This window comes from Pecten maximus, chromosome 11 (assembly GCF_902652985.1).
Source record: "Pecten maximus chromosome 11, xPecMax1.1, whole genome shotgun sequence".
NCBI lineage: Eukaryota > Metazoa > Mollusca > Bivalvia > Pectinida > Pectinidae > Pecten > Pecten maximus.
Window position 1 is genome coordinate 9,382,948 of NC_047025.1, and position 14,510 is coordinate 9,397,457.

The 14,510-nt window shown below is 35.9% G+C and overlaps 1 protein-coding gene across 1 annotated transcript in view; it reads left to right on the forward strand.

The window, feature by feature from the left end:
• LOC117337724 (sodium- and chloride-dependent betaine transporter-like) overlaps window positions 1–13,016 on the forward strand; it is a 50,440-nt gene extending 37,424 nt beyond the window's left edge. The window contains exons 8-14 of the mRNA XM_033898822.1: window positions 2,838–2,962; window positions 4,169–4,282; window positions 5,468–5,599; window positions 8,115–8,214; window positions 9,237–9,337; window positions 11,486–11,653; window positions 12,557–13,016. Of these exons, the coding sequence (XP_033754713.1) occupies window positions 2,838–2,962; window positions 4,169–4,282; window positions 5,468–5,599; window positions 8,115–8,143 (400 nt within the window). The 3' untranslated portion in view covers window positions 8,144–8,214; window positions 9,237–9,337; window positions 11,486–11,653; window positions 12,557–13,016. The remainder of the gene's footprint in view (window positions 1–2,837; window positions 2,963–4,168; window positions 4,283–5,467; window positions 5,600–8,114; window positions 8,215–9,236; window positions 9,338–11,485; window positions 11,654–12,556) is intronic.
• The last annotated feature ends 1,494 nt before the right edge of the window (window positions 13,017–14,510 follow it).

Consider the following 14,510-nt stretch of genomic DNA (forward strand, 5'->3'; position numbering starts at 1 on the left):
TCAGTTTTTCTTAAACGGAACTCGGAACTGGGACCTTAATCAATAAAGCTAATACATAGTAATTCATTTTTTCTTAAACGGAACTCGGAACTGGGACCTTAATCAATAAAGCTAATTCATAGTATTTCAGTTTTTCTTAAACGGAACTCGGAACTGGGACCTTAATCAATAAAGCTAATACATAGTATTTCAGTTTCTCTTAAACGGAACTTGGAACTGGGACCTTAATCAATAAAGCTAATTCATAGTATTTCAATTTTTCTTAAACGGAATTCGGAACTGGGACCTTAATCAATAAAGCTAATTCATAGTATTTCAGTTTTTCTTAAACGGAACTCGGAGCTGGTTTCCAGTTCCGTTTTTCTTAAACGGAACTCGGAACTGGGACCTTAATCAATAAAGCTAATTCATAGTATTTCAGTTTTTCTGAAACGGAACTCGGAACTGGGACCTTAATCAATAAAGCTAATACATAGTATTTCAGTTTTTCCTAAACGGAACTCGGAACTGGGATCAAAACCCGTAAAGCTTATAAATACCAACATTACCTTAAACGGAACTCGGAACTGGTTACGAGTTCCGTTTTACATAAACGGAACTCGGAACTGGTTACGAGTTCCGTTTTTACTTAAACGGACCTCGAAACTGGTTAAACGGAACTCGGAACTGGGACCTTCATCAATAAAGCTAATACATAGTATTTCAGTTTTTCTTAAACGGAACTCGGAACTGGGACCTTAATCAATAAAGCTAATTCATAGTATTTCAGTTTTTCTTAAACGGAACTAGGAACTGGTTCCGAGTTCCATTTACTTAAACGGAACTCGGAACTCGGAACCAACTTCAGGCTCCCAGGCAGGGTTATATAGCGGTACACTGATGTGCGTTAACATTGTGGACACGGTGTCCACAAGGCAGAGTTATATAGCGGTACACTAATGTGTGTGAAGACATTGTGGACACGGTGTCCACAAGGCAGGGTTATATAGCGGTACACTAATGTGTGTGAAAACATTGTGGACACGGTGTCCACAAGGCGGGTTATATAGCGGTACACTGATGTGTGTTAACATTGTGGACATGGTGTCCACAAGGCAGGGTTATATAGCGGTACACTAATGTGTGTGAAAACATTGTGGACACGGTGTCCACAAGGCAGGGTTATATAGCGGTACACTGATGTGTGTTAACATTGTGGACACGGTGTCCACAAGGCAGGGTTATATAGCGGTACACTAATGTGTGTGAAAACATTGTGGACACGGTGTCCACAAGGCAGGGTTATAAAGCGGTACACTAATGTGTGTGAAAACATTGTGGACACGGTGTCCACAAGGCAGGGTTATATAGCGGTACACTAATGTGTGTGAAAACATTGTGGACACGGTGTCCACAAGGCAGGGTTATAAAGCGTACACTAATGTGTGTGAAAACATTGTGGACACGGTGTCCACAAGGCAGGGTTATATAGCGGTACACTGATGTGTGTTAACATTGTGGACACGGTGTCCACAAGGCAGGGTATTAAAGTGGTACACTAATGTGTGTGACAACATTGTAGACACGGTGATGTCACATCCATTATGATAAAGAAATACATATATAGAAAGACATGAAACGATTACTTTACATGGAAATGACTTTTATTGATTTTAAATATTTAGAGAACAATTTTATTTAGTGTTCTGAATAAGATATCATTAAATTGTCGGAAGTCTGTCTTGGAATCTTCATTAGTCAGTTACGTGCTCCAAATATATGTAACTGTATCTTGCATCCATGTTTTTGATGTTTGTTATAACATTGTGGACACGGTGATGTCAAAGCAATGTTTTATTGTGACCTATAGCAAAGATGTGAAATGATATTTACATGTTAAAACAATTAACCGCGATGAATGTTATTTGGTATACGTTTGAATACATAACAAAAACTGTAAAAAAAAAACATATTTGTTCCTTTGACATAACATATGTTAATGATATTATATGATTTGATTTTAATTTGTTCATTGATCGATATAAACTGAATAGTAGAATCTCAAAAATTTTAGAGGTTGTTCTTAATTATTCGATAAATGTCAATCGAAATGTGATCTTGAAATCATTTTATTTTCGGAATAAAAGTTACCGAATCTAAACTTTGCTGTTGTTGTTGTTGTTGTTGTAGTTGTTGTTGTTGTGAACGTTAGAATGTAAAATTGAATAAAATACCATATGAACATTAATCATACAACTACATCTTATTATTTTTATTTACCTTAATTGTATCTTGTTTGGTAATAGTGTAAATTATTTGAAATATCACTCTGTTATTCATTAATTATTTATAGCCAGTTGACAATACTGATGCTGGCAACATTTACATATTGAAAACAAAATCTAGCAGGGACCATACCAACAATATATTTAGATATGCTGCTGATAACAATGACAACCTAAATCGCACCATTTTATGGAATGGTCGGTCTGTAATAGACACTCTTAATGGTAAAATGTAATAAGTGTGCTTTATTTGTTTTTAAAATTGCAAATACTAGTCGGATTGTAGAGAAAAATTGCACAGATGATATCTTAAATAATTTCAGTGTTAACTACGTCCTATTTTATCTCAAACAAGTAATTGCTAAGGGCTTGATTTCCAATTTGTTAAACCAGACAGTTCTGAACAAATTGTTATATAATGAAATAGAAAAAAACTTCAAAAACATTTTTTTTTATTCTTAATTGAAGTATGACTGTATGAAATATCCGGATTAATACCTGAATATGCGGATACTACAAATAATGTTCTTTTTTTACATTATAATAATTAATATTAAAATATTATGTCGCTAGGGATACAATAATCATTGTTGCGGTGGACACCTTCAGCAATTTCCTGTGTGGGCTGGTGGTTTTCTCTATCTTGGGGTTCTTGGCCCATGACGCCGGTGTCTCCATCAGCGAAGTGGCGGAATCCGGTTGGTGAAAAATAAAAATAAATGATTTTTGTGACGTGTTATCAACATGTATGAATACATGGGAATAAATCATTTCCTAAATGATGTTTTTGTTGCAATTAGAGGACATGTCGTAACACTTTGCCTTCCTTATTCAATGCAGAAAATAAGATTTCCAATTGCCTTATGTACTTTTACAGTACTTTATTTACATTAAACGCTGCATAACTCTAAAAAGCCTTATTTTGAGTTTGAAACTTGACAAGCGTCTTTATAAACCATCTCATTCACGCATCACATCTATGCATGGTAGTATGGCACCTTACCTGGTCACATTATACTGACAACGTGTAAACCCCTCATTGCCGTTTAAAGCTGAACACGAAACAAAGAACAGCAGGTCTCGACCAGAGGACAAAATCCATTACTTTCCTTGTATGAGTGAACAGTGAATAACAAAATGTCATTGTGGAAGGAGAGAAACGATACGATGTTATAATTGTCGCTGCACTAATTATCATTACTTGAGAATGCGACTTAACCGGATTTGATCTATATTTTGTGTTACTGATGTCGTCAATGAAGTAGGAGACGCTTACGCCCCGGAGCACCTGGTCTAATTCCCTATAGTTTTTTTGTTTTTGAAGTCTCCACGCAAATCTACATCGTGTTCATACTTTGCCTCCCGTGTTAACGATTTTGAGCTCGAATTGCAGTTACTGTATAGTTGTTTCACGAGGCTAATATTTGGCGTATGTCACAGTCGAATCTAGTTCGCGGGTGTTAAATTTTACGCAACGCCGATTTGAAAACATTAGTAAAATAAATACCATAATCATTGTAGCGATGGACACTTGCAGCAATTTTCTGTGTTGCCTGGTGGTATTCTCAGTCTTTGGGTTTTTGGCACATGAATATACTTATATATTCGAAATTAAATCCCTCGCGTGTATTGATAGCTATACAACATTTTGTAGTTAGTATATGTTGTTCAGTCACCTCCTGCACGCAACCCGCAGACTGCATTATATTAACACTCATATAAAGTAAATTGTTTAATGTAATGTTGGCACACTAGGTTTACTGTAAATTCCCATTTATCTGAAATTTGTCATAATTTTATATTTTCGACAAGACAAATGCGTACATAAAACATGTATTTATATACAATGATGACAAGTTATTAAGATTATATGAATTATCATATAAATAACTCTGTTGTTTCAGGGCCCTGGTCTCGTGTTCCTTGTCTACCCAGAAGTTCTCACTCGTCTTCCTCTTCCCCATCTCTGGGCCATCATCTTCTTCTTGATGATGTTCATGGTTGGCCTCGACAGCCAGGTAGGGATAAAGGTTTTTATTTTATATTGTTTAACCTGCTACCAACAGTTAATATGAGAACTGAGAGACGGGCCAGTCTGTTCTGTCGTGGCTGTATCTTTTGGAAATACGGCAATACACGTTACCCTAATTACTGTGGACGAAATGCGACGGGTCACCCATATGTTTTTAAGTGAGTTGGTCACCACGTACTACAAGGAGACTCCGCCTCAAAATGACCCTTACTTCTTATCAAAGGACTATCTCCCCTGTGTGCGAGATGCTTGACCGTGTTGTGCATGTGTGTATTTCTAAAGGCTGCGGTATATCCGTGGCCGTCTTTTGTGATAGCGCGGAACTGATGCCGACATGATAGTGCAGCCTCCGAAGCCCGCTACCAAGTCAACTAACTTGATCACATTATACTGACAACGGGCGAACCTAGTACTATATCATATGAAACTACTTTTTCGGCATAGCTGTATAATATTCTTTTGGCCCCGGATAGGACGCGACAGGTGGCGTTACTGGTCAAGATCAAGTATGTGATTGGTCAATGTAGCGGTAAATGCAAAATGCAGATATGCAGTTAAAAACGAAGCAAAGTTAAGAATGCAGGCTGAATAAGTGGATGTATCTTTTAAAATGACACATTAATAAAATTATATCCCTGATTCAAATGTCTTATTATCACCAAAAATGATTGAAACTGATCTAATTTTGTTATCCGTGCTGCGAAGCATTAGTTCGTTGATTTATTTCGCCAGCAGTTTTACATTATAACCACCATCATTAAAACTATGCCGTTTATCTTTTTTAAAGATATTTCTTGTTACAATTATATTGTAAAAATGTATTATTTATAAATATGTCTAATGTTTTACGTTTGAATAATTCTTGGATTATATTGACATGTTTTTGTGTTGTTGTTATGTTAACACATATACGACTAGCTGTGTTGCAACACATGTATGTGTTACATATGGATATAACTTAAATACATATGCAGATATAAAGTGCTATTTTAAGCGTCTCCTCCTCGGAAAAGAATAGGTATTCAAAAACAAATGAAATGGACATGAAACATTTTTATTGACATATTTCAGTGTGCAATCTTTAAGATAACTAAAACAGATTATTTCGTTCAAGGCTGTTTCGCTTCGACGTGTATCTTTGATTAAAGTACGATTTTCGCATTCTCTGTAGTTTGGGTCTCTGGAGACTTTTATAAGTGCTCTGACGGACATGTTTCCCAACACTCTTGGCAGACGGAAACACTGGGTTTTGATTGTGGTGTTTATGGTGTTCTTTTCAACCAGTATGATATTTTCAACACAGGTAAGTGAATGTTTTTTTTTCATTGTAGATATATGACGTTTATTTCAGCAGAAGATGCTTTGTTTTTGCTTTTTTGCAAGACGACATATTGAAAGAAAATAGGTGCAGTTCCTGGCTGCATGAGACTGATTATATAAAAGGCCTCTATATAGGAAAATAATTTTAAATTAAAAAAAAAAAAACTAAATTACTAGTCATGTAATATACGAAAATGTTTCACTGGACATAAGTTTCTCAAAGTCATCAATACTTTGCCGTTGAAATGTAGCAGAGAACAATTATATATTGCACAAATAATCAAATCTGAAAAATAGCTATGCCGTTTTACTCACAAGTATCACGCAATAGGGAAATCTGTTTAACGGGATCTCAGTTTATTAAAGGCATAACCACTAATTTCGGTTTGACCTATTTTCTGTTCAATGTCAAAATAGAATTAATGTATATACGTATATAAAGTCAAAACAAGGCAGACAAATGTCCCTATTGCGTGCGTTAGACGCTTGTGAGCATAACGGCATGGCTATTTTATGCGATAATTCTATTATATTTGATGCACATGAGCTAATTATCCTCTCTTAAACATGCATTTTTCGCATGTTTTGTCGAATTTTCCATACAGCTCAACAAATTACATGTCAACAACAAGGCCGACGGTTAGCCATGATACATGCTAAGAATTGATCAAGTTACTTCTATTAAATTTCACCGAAGTAGTGATTCATATGGTTGATAATTATGACTGGAATTGTTATTTAGATGACATTTAAGTATGTAACGTCTACAAAGGGGCAACATCTTCGACTAAAACTGAATTTAGGCTATTGTATATTTAGTCGAAAGGTTACATACTTTATGCTATCACCAACATCTTCAAATTGGGACTGATAGTTTATTACATACTTTATGCAATCACCAACATCTTAAAATTGGGACTGATAGTTTATTACATACTTTATGCTATCACCAACATCTTCAAATTGGGACTGATAGTTTATTACATACTTTATGCTATCACCAACATCTTAAAATTGGGACTGATGATATATTATCTTTTCAATTTAAAGTGTATAAATAACAAATTGAACCCAAAGAATTTCGATCACGCACTGTCTACATATTTTGTGGACAATTTGTTTTCATTAGGATACTTTTATTAATTTACTATTGTTTTGTTTATTTATCATTTTAATTCTTTATTAATTTATTTTTTTTTTATTTATTCATTTGTTTATTTTATCTATTCAAATTGTGGTATTAATCAGAGACACTGCAATATCATAAGTGCCGCTTTATGCATTTGATGACGAGCTGCGTATACACTGTCGACGGTGTGGCATCTTTAAATGATGACACTCCTGATTGGTTGGTTATTAATGTAGACGTCCTATCAACACATCGATGTCATTTTAGGATAGTGCCATCCTTGACACTCCATTGGTAACGTTCACTTTCTCTCTCTGCATCCCTGCCCTGCAGGTAGGGCGTAAGAATTGTACCTGCTGCCCCCATTGCATGATCGTAAGAGGCGACTAAATTTGGGATCTTATCTTTTCTCTTCTTTCTGAACAAGTTTCTTCTTCCTAACGTCTCCCTTGACAATGCCTCACTTTTCGCCTTTAGTTGAGCGTTCGCCCCTGTGAGGAAGGCTTTGGGTTCTGTCCCCTAGCCGAGACATACCAGAGTCTTTAAAAATGGTAGTTGCTACTCCTGCTTAGCGCCCAACATGTTTGGAGTGGGGCGACTGGTTCGCCCGTTGTCAGTATAATGTGACCGGGTGGGGTGTGCTGCTGGGTGTCTTCGGCAGTATGCTTCAGTGAGGTAGCACTATAAATCGGCAAAAGTTCCGGCCTATCACAAGAAGACTTAACACGAACATACCGCAGCCCCCCAAAACACATATACGCACTCACCACACGCATGCATGTCGCACGCACGGGAGGCCGTCCTTAAATGACCTTAGCTGTTAATAGGACGTTAAACAAAATAAACCAAACCAAACCAAACTCTCTGCACTCCTAGAATACGTCATAGGGCACGACACGACTCGACTAGCCTAATCAATCGCTTAGCCGACGCATTTCTTTTAAGGTTACTGATGAGTAACCACAATGATCAACACCAGCTTTTAAGGTTTTGTGACCTCGTGATTTGTTTTGGTTGATGCATTTCACGGGGTTTTACTTGTCTATTTGTGTATTCAAAAAAATGACAGTTAATGAGAATTGATATTCGCGGTAACATATTCCAGGGGTGCAGAAAGCGACAATGAACGTAACCTGGAGCATCAAGGATGAGACAGTGTCTACGCAAGAAGTCTGATACGGTTATCACGATTACATTGATTAACCTGGGTTCTTTATTTTGCAAAGGTTCCCATAAAAAAAATCTATATTTTTGTTTATAATTTGTCCTCGTTTAATTTATTTGATTTTGTGGTCTTATTTTCATGTCGGTAATCACTGTTTTGACATTCCAGACAAAGATTCGATTAGAATTTTGAATTTTTTTACAGGGTGGAGTGTATATATTCCAGTTTATTGATTGGTATTTATCGACGTTCATTATATTTCTGGTGGCGTTTCTAGAGTGCGTCATCGCTGGATGGATATATGGTAAGAAAACTTTTAATTTAATTTTTTTATTTTTATTGACATGGATGTGAAGATAAGCCATCTAGTGTGATTGCTTGATAGACATAAGGCGAGTGGAATGTTTTGTTTGATCCTTACAGCCAGGTGAATAATTTCAAAAACGGGATAACCGATAGATAATTCTCGCATTCGATTGTAAGCATGTGAAAACAAGGACAGAGTCATGTAGATTCTCCGCCAAGGAAGATGTCAGTGAAAATTCTTATCTAATTATAAGATTGATTTCAATTTCAAAACCTCAGTCTCTTTATTTAGCAAATCATTGCCGATCAAAACAAGAAATTCGTACAGATTTCATTGATTTCATAAAAATAGAAATTCGGCCGAGCTTAAAACTGTTAGTAATCAACGACATGCTATATCATAACCTTTGGCATTTTAGAAATTGTATATGTTTAGTATGCTGTTCGTGATGTAGTATGCATATTGAGGATTCGTTTCATCCCGGTGTGGCTTCTTGACTAGTTTACACATGTTAAACATTGGTATGGCCTATCCACTTGTCAGTATCGCTTTCACTCCCGAGATCCATATCGTTTCTGTGGTTTGAAAATTTACTTTATAAAAGCACTTAAAGTCAAAGGGCGGTGTAATTGATAATAGTGCTATATCATTAGTCATCCTACTGAGGTTTTTTTAAATCAATTTAGAGGCATGACACCTTATATGGTCACATTATGCTGACAACGAGATAGGTGATGATGAAATCGAATACTGGCATTAAGATTGATTCCATGATAAATGTCAATCGCTAAGTTGAAGTTGAAGACTAAAAAGGTAAAAGTAATTGTTAGTAAGTCAGGAAGAAAAGATTTTGTCACAAACAGTAAGGAAAGGTATTATCAAATTCTTTTCAATTAAGATAAGTATGACAGTGCAAACATATTTTTTCACCCTGTGACTTCTTAACATTTGATGTTTGTATAAATTCAGGTTGTTTTGTATCTATTATCAAGTTAATTTGCATATTCTGACTTTTTAAGGTGCAGAGAGAATGAGTCGGGATATCCAATTGATGACTGGGAGTTCAGTCTCGGCGTTCGTCAGGATCTCCTGGGGTTTCGTCATACCATCTTTGATGCTTGTACGTAGATGATAAAACTTAACGTCATTTCCATTATAGATCGAATAAGACGAGTTTCGTTTTTTCATTGATATCTAATTTTATATAGTTTGACGTCCTATAAACAGCTATGGTCGTTCAAGGACGGCCTTCAATGGCTACGAGAAGCATATGTGTAATATATGTGTGTGATTGGTTGGCAGCAGTATGTTCATGTTCGTCTCCTGATTCTATAGTGGTACCTCACTAAAGTCATATAACAGACACTCATTCGGTCACATTATACTTACTACGGGCGAACCAGTTGCCCAACTCCCAAAATGCTGAGCGTTAATCAGGAGCAGCAACTACTATTTTAGAGACTTTGGCATCCCAGGTGCCAAAGCCTTCCTTAGAAGGGCGAACGTCTAACTAAAGGCCAAAAGTAAGGTAGTTTCAAGGGAAACATTAGGAAGAAGAAAGTTATTTAGTTGCCTATATATATAGCACATTCTAGTAACAATATATCTAGTTTGTCTTCCTTCAACCTCATTTAGGCCATTGACAGATAATAGTACCCGTTCTTACTGCCGATGTCTAAAACAGTCGTCGGTCGGAGAGAAGCATGTGCAAAATTGCTAGAGTTTGATAGTCATGCCATGGCAACCGACCATGCTCCTCACAAGGTGAACGCGCATGTCAAGGGAGACATTTAAAAGGAAATAGACGTGAAGTGTATAAGTAAACAAGCCTGTAATCGGTAACACAAATGAACAAATTAATTAACACACAACATAAATAGGAAGCAGAATTAGGTTTATTAGATTAAGTTCGTTATGGACCGTAATGATATTTAAATTGATAATGAATTATTATTATTCAAATAAATATTAGGTTTTGCTCAATTTTACATTCAGAAATGCGTACAGCGTTGATAAACATGCTGATGATTGCTCGGGATATTTCTTTGAATCCCGCCGATCGTCTTCTGACTGTTGACAAGTTCCTTCCAAAAGGGCATTTAAGTGGTCGCTAATTGGTAAACGTACGTGTAGCATGCTGAACTCATCGATTAGATTGCTGTTGTTTCCCAGTTTGCATCTGTGCCTTCAAATTATTTGAATTTATCAGATGCACTTCCCGTGTGAAGCAGTTCAACTTTGCAAAGATGAATGGTCACAACTTGATCATCTCGCCTATACAACAAGCCGTTCGAAGAGTTTATGTACTGATATACAGATGCACTGTAGTCTAGTGCTAGGACGTAGGACTACGAGACCGAAATGTGACTAGTTAGAGTCACGTTACGGGCACTGCGTTTGTGTTCAAGTCGACTCAGCTGTAAGTAAGTTCGTGTGAGGGAAGTGCAAGACATGTCTTGTATACGTTGTCAGCGCCGAAATGGCAGCTCCGGCTGTATGCTCCGAAGGGAGTTGAGAAAGACATTGTATGGCCCCTAACGTCCCGTTAACTAGAAACGCTTTGCGATGGCTATATTTCTGTGATATAGCAGAACTTTATTTTATTAATTAGGCTATATTCTGCAATCCTTTTATGACAGAATTAAAAAGCGACACTGACAACCAAAGACATGGATAGTTTAATTGACGAACATATTTTCACTTCAGCAAATTGTATTGATAAGCAATTGGATTGAACATCAGGCTTAAACCAATATTAAAGTTCTCTCCACAATTCAATTAAGTTACACCCGGCAACTATAGATTAAAATGGAATATATTACCCACACACACATTTCGGAAAAGCATGAGATTCAAATGTAAACTTTATTTATTTACAACAGTTGCTAAACAAGTAATATCAACTTATATTAATCGCGCTTGTTGGCCCGCTTGGAAGTGCGCGAGGGTTCTTATTGTGGGTGATAGAAAACTCACGTGGTCGGGTAGGTGACCCCGTGCCTTGTCACGTCCGATCAGGGAAATCCACTCTCGGCCGCCTAGTTGAATGGCAAGTGTGTTACCACTTTGCCATCCAACCATCCATGCATGGGAAAACATGGGATAGATAATATATCTAATCATTCGGTTACAGATAATATAACGGAAAACTGGGTAGATCATAGATGTCATTCAATAACAGATTTTATAAACAGATCGAGGGTTCAGTCCGAGTAACTAGCAATCTGTTCATCAATCTAATATAATGTAAAGAATATATTTTATTTAGGTTGCAGGCATAGCGGTAGCAGTGAAGTTCGAAAGACCTGTTTACCGGGGATATGTGTACCCAGATTTCCTAGGAATCGTTGGTATGTTCGTTGCCGTGTTGCTTGTGTTGCCGATTCCATTTGTTATGATAAAACGGTTAATGGAAACACCTGGATCGTTCATACAGGTATGTAAGATAGCACTAAGGGGCATTCCATGTGACTTGAGTAAATATTGGATATATATGGCTGGTGTCGTCAATATTTTCAATTTCTGGAATACCTGGCCTCATTATACTTACACTGATCAAGGGTTCAATGGTTCTAACGTCTCCATGGGAATTTATAACTTGTATCTCTATTCGTTGTGTCGATGTTTTGTAAAAAGGAACCTTAACTCTAACTAAAAATCGAAAACAAAACGAGGTAAAAATAATGGTTTTGTTTGCATGTCGTTATTAGCTGTTGTTTTAGATGAAATAATATTATTTGTTAGTGTTTAAAGTCCTGACAATATAATTTTTATTTTAGTTTCTTTAGATTTTTGGTTATACCTGTATGTTATATCAACTGAACAAGCACACGGTATTGTGAAAACAATATACAAAAATGATACGGCTTTGAAGATATTCAAAATAAGCATGGTGATAGGACCATCTGGGCCAATATTCATGAATCATTTTCTCATGCTAAAATTCACATTTCGTTTTCAGACTCAAATACTTTTGTTGATAATCTGATGCACGTATTCATATTATCAATGATTCAAGCGACATTAAGTCTTATATTTTTTATGTTTAGTTGTTTTTTTAATTGATATTTCCAGATTTAAGCGAGTTTAGAAAAAAAAAAGGAAAAAAAAGGTTGAGTTGAACCCAGATTTTATGTTTGAGCATGTTAATGGTTTCATGAATAGGGGGCGTTGTCTTTGTCAGTCTCCTTGCGCTATTTCAAGGATATCCATACAGATTAGACTTCGCTTTATCGATTTTGAGTTAGAATTACGATTTATTATCATGTTCGTATTGTCTGTTGTTTTTGCCAACGAACAGCTCGTACGAATATACATAATGAGTGTAATGTTTCTACAGCGACTTAGAGCATCGTTGGTCCCTCGTCCGAGTTGGCGGCCGCGTGAGGAAGGAATGACCTACATGAAGTACGAATACAACGGCAGTATTTGGCAAAAGATCAAGACAAATATGATAGGTGCCAATGAGTAGTCTTAGCTGACATGTTTTCTAAGTTATATAAGATTTTTTTATATATGATGATAACTTATGAACTACAAACACTTTTTTGAAAAAAGCATTGTGTTTGTATGTATTTTTTTGTAAATATACATTACAATATACTGTCTATAATGAAAGTAGCTCCAATAAACTATAAATGAAAATATAGAAAGAAGTTGTATCTTTTTTGTTGTCAAGTCACTTATTTACTGTCGTTTTTATATCTTCATTTTGTAAAGTGTACCTTTCCTGAGACATCGAATAAAAAGCAATACACTAACTTATGCAGAAATCTGAAATTTGAAAAAGAAATGAAATTTCTAGTTTTTATCAATTCACGTGCTCAAAATTCTACATAATCATAGATCTTTGGTAGTACATGTATTTGCATTGTCAAAGATCCTTTGGAAAAAAGTGTAATTTTATTGAAAATTTGCTCCTGACTTGTGGAAGGTGTAGTAAATTTATCACAACCATTCTGTTTCTGGACAGAAAAAAGATCGTTTTTGGTTTTCAACCCGATCTGTATTCTATCAAATATGCCATACTAGCTGTCAAGGGACACTGTGTTTCAAATATATACAGACCTCGGAACACATTTATACTTCCAGGCCGATATACATGAATCTAGTACATAAGAACAATTCAGGTCTGTGATGAAATATGTCCTTGTTAGGTTATCGTAGATATGTAATTTTTCCCACATAGATTTGTTTAGTGATGCTATTTAGTATAGGAATGTACATTATTGGTTGCATGGTTCGACGTATCTACTGGATAATTTATACCAAATGTAATCAACCACAATGACTTGTCCAACACCCTGTCTAATCCGACCAATGCAGTCACTCACCATGGTGTCAGATTAGACAGGTTACACTGTTTCTTGATTTTCACACACTATAGCAGGATTGTTGCATTTAAGATAAATAGTTCTTTCAAGCTCACAACTGGCGCAAGTTTAGTGATTCCAAAACAGGAGATTATTCTTTTTGTCTTCAAAATACATACTTTTCTTCATGGTTAAAACAGGGAAATAATTGTGATTTAAGGACACCCGCGATTGAAGGGGAACAAATATATCATTCTCCATTAATCTATTGAACGGGCCGACAGCATGCGACCCATGGTAGCAAAATAAATTATGAAAGCTTGTTGGTATTGAATCAGTAAAAATTTTATATGCATTACTCTTTTAAAACTGTTCCATCTCCTTTTAGAAATGTAATTTCCTACTTTAGCCATGTTTTGAGTGATCAATTAAATCTGAAGGGTAATGACAATAAAACTATATTTTTTGTATTTATAAAATCGGTCGAAATATCCATATTTGTGATTTGATCCATCAGAATATTATTTTCTGACAATGTTTTATACGGAAAATTAAAAATGGATTAAGCAAAAGTGTTGATCTGGTGAGAACTGTGGTCCGCATTCCTCATATTATCATAGTTTGCAATTTGTACACATTTTTTTAGTACAGTCGCCCGAAGGTGCAGTCACTGAATTTCGTAATTTTATGATTTAATTGACGACAACAGATTGACATATTTTATGACGTCTTGATTTTTTTGTAATGTGTTAATATTCATTTATTTAATCGATAGAAACTTTTTTTGTGGCACTTAGTTTGAACCCGGCCATAAACTGATTCAACTTTAAATGATGGCGATAATATCATATAGAGCTAATGGTATAACAACCAGTGCAGTGGCCTGAAAAGCATATATGTCCATCTCACTGCATGTTGTTAGAGGACGGAATGCAGTATTGGGAATATACTTTGTGTCTAAATTGTCTTAAGGGAATTATT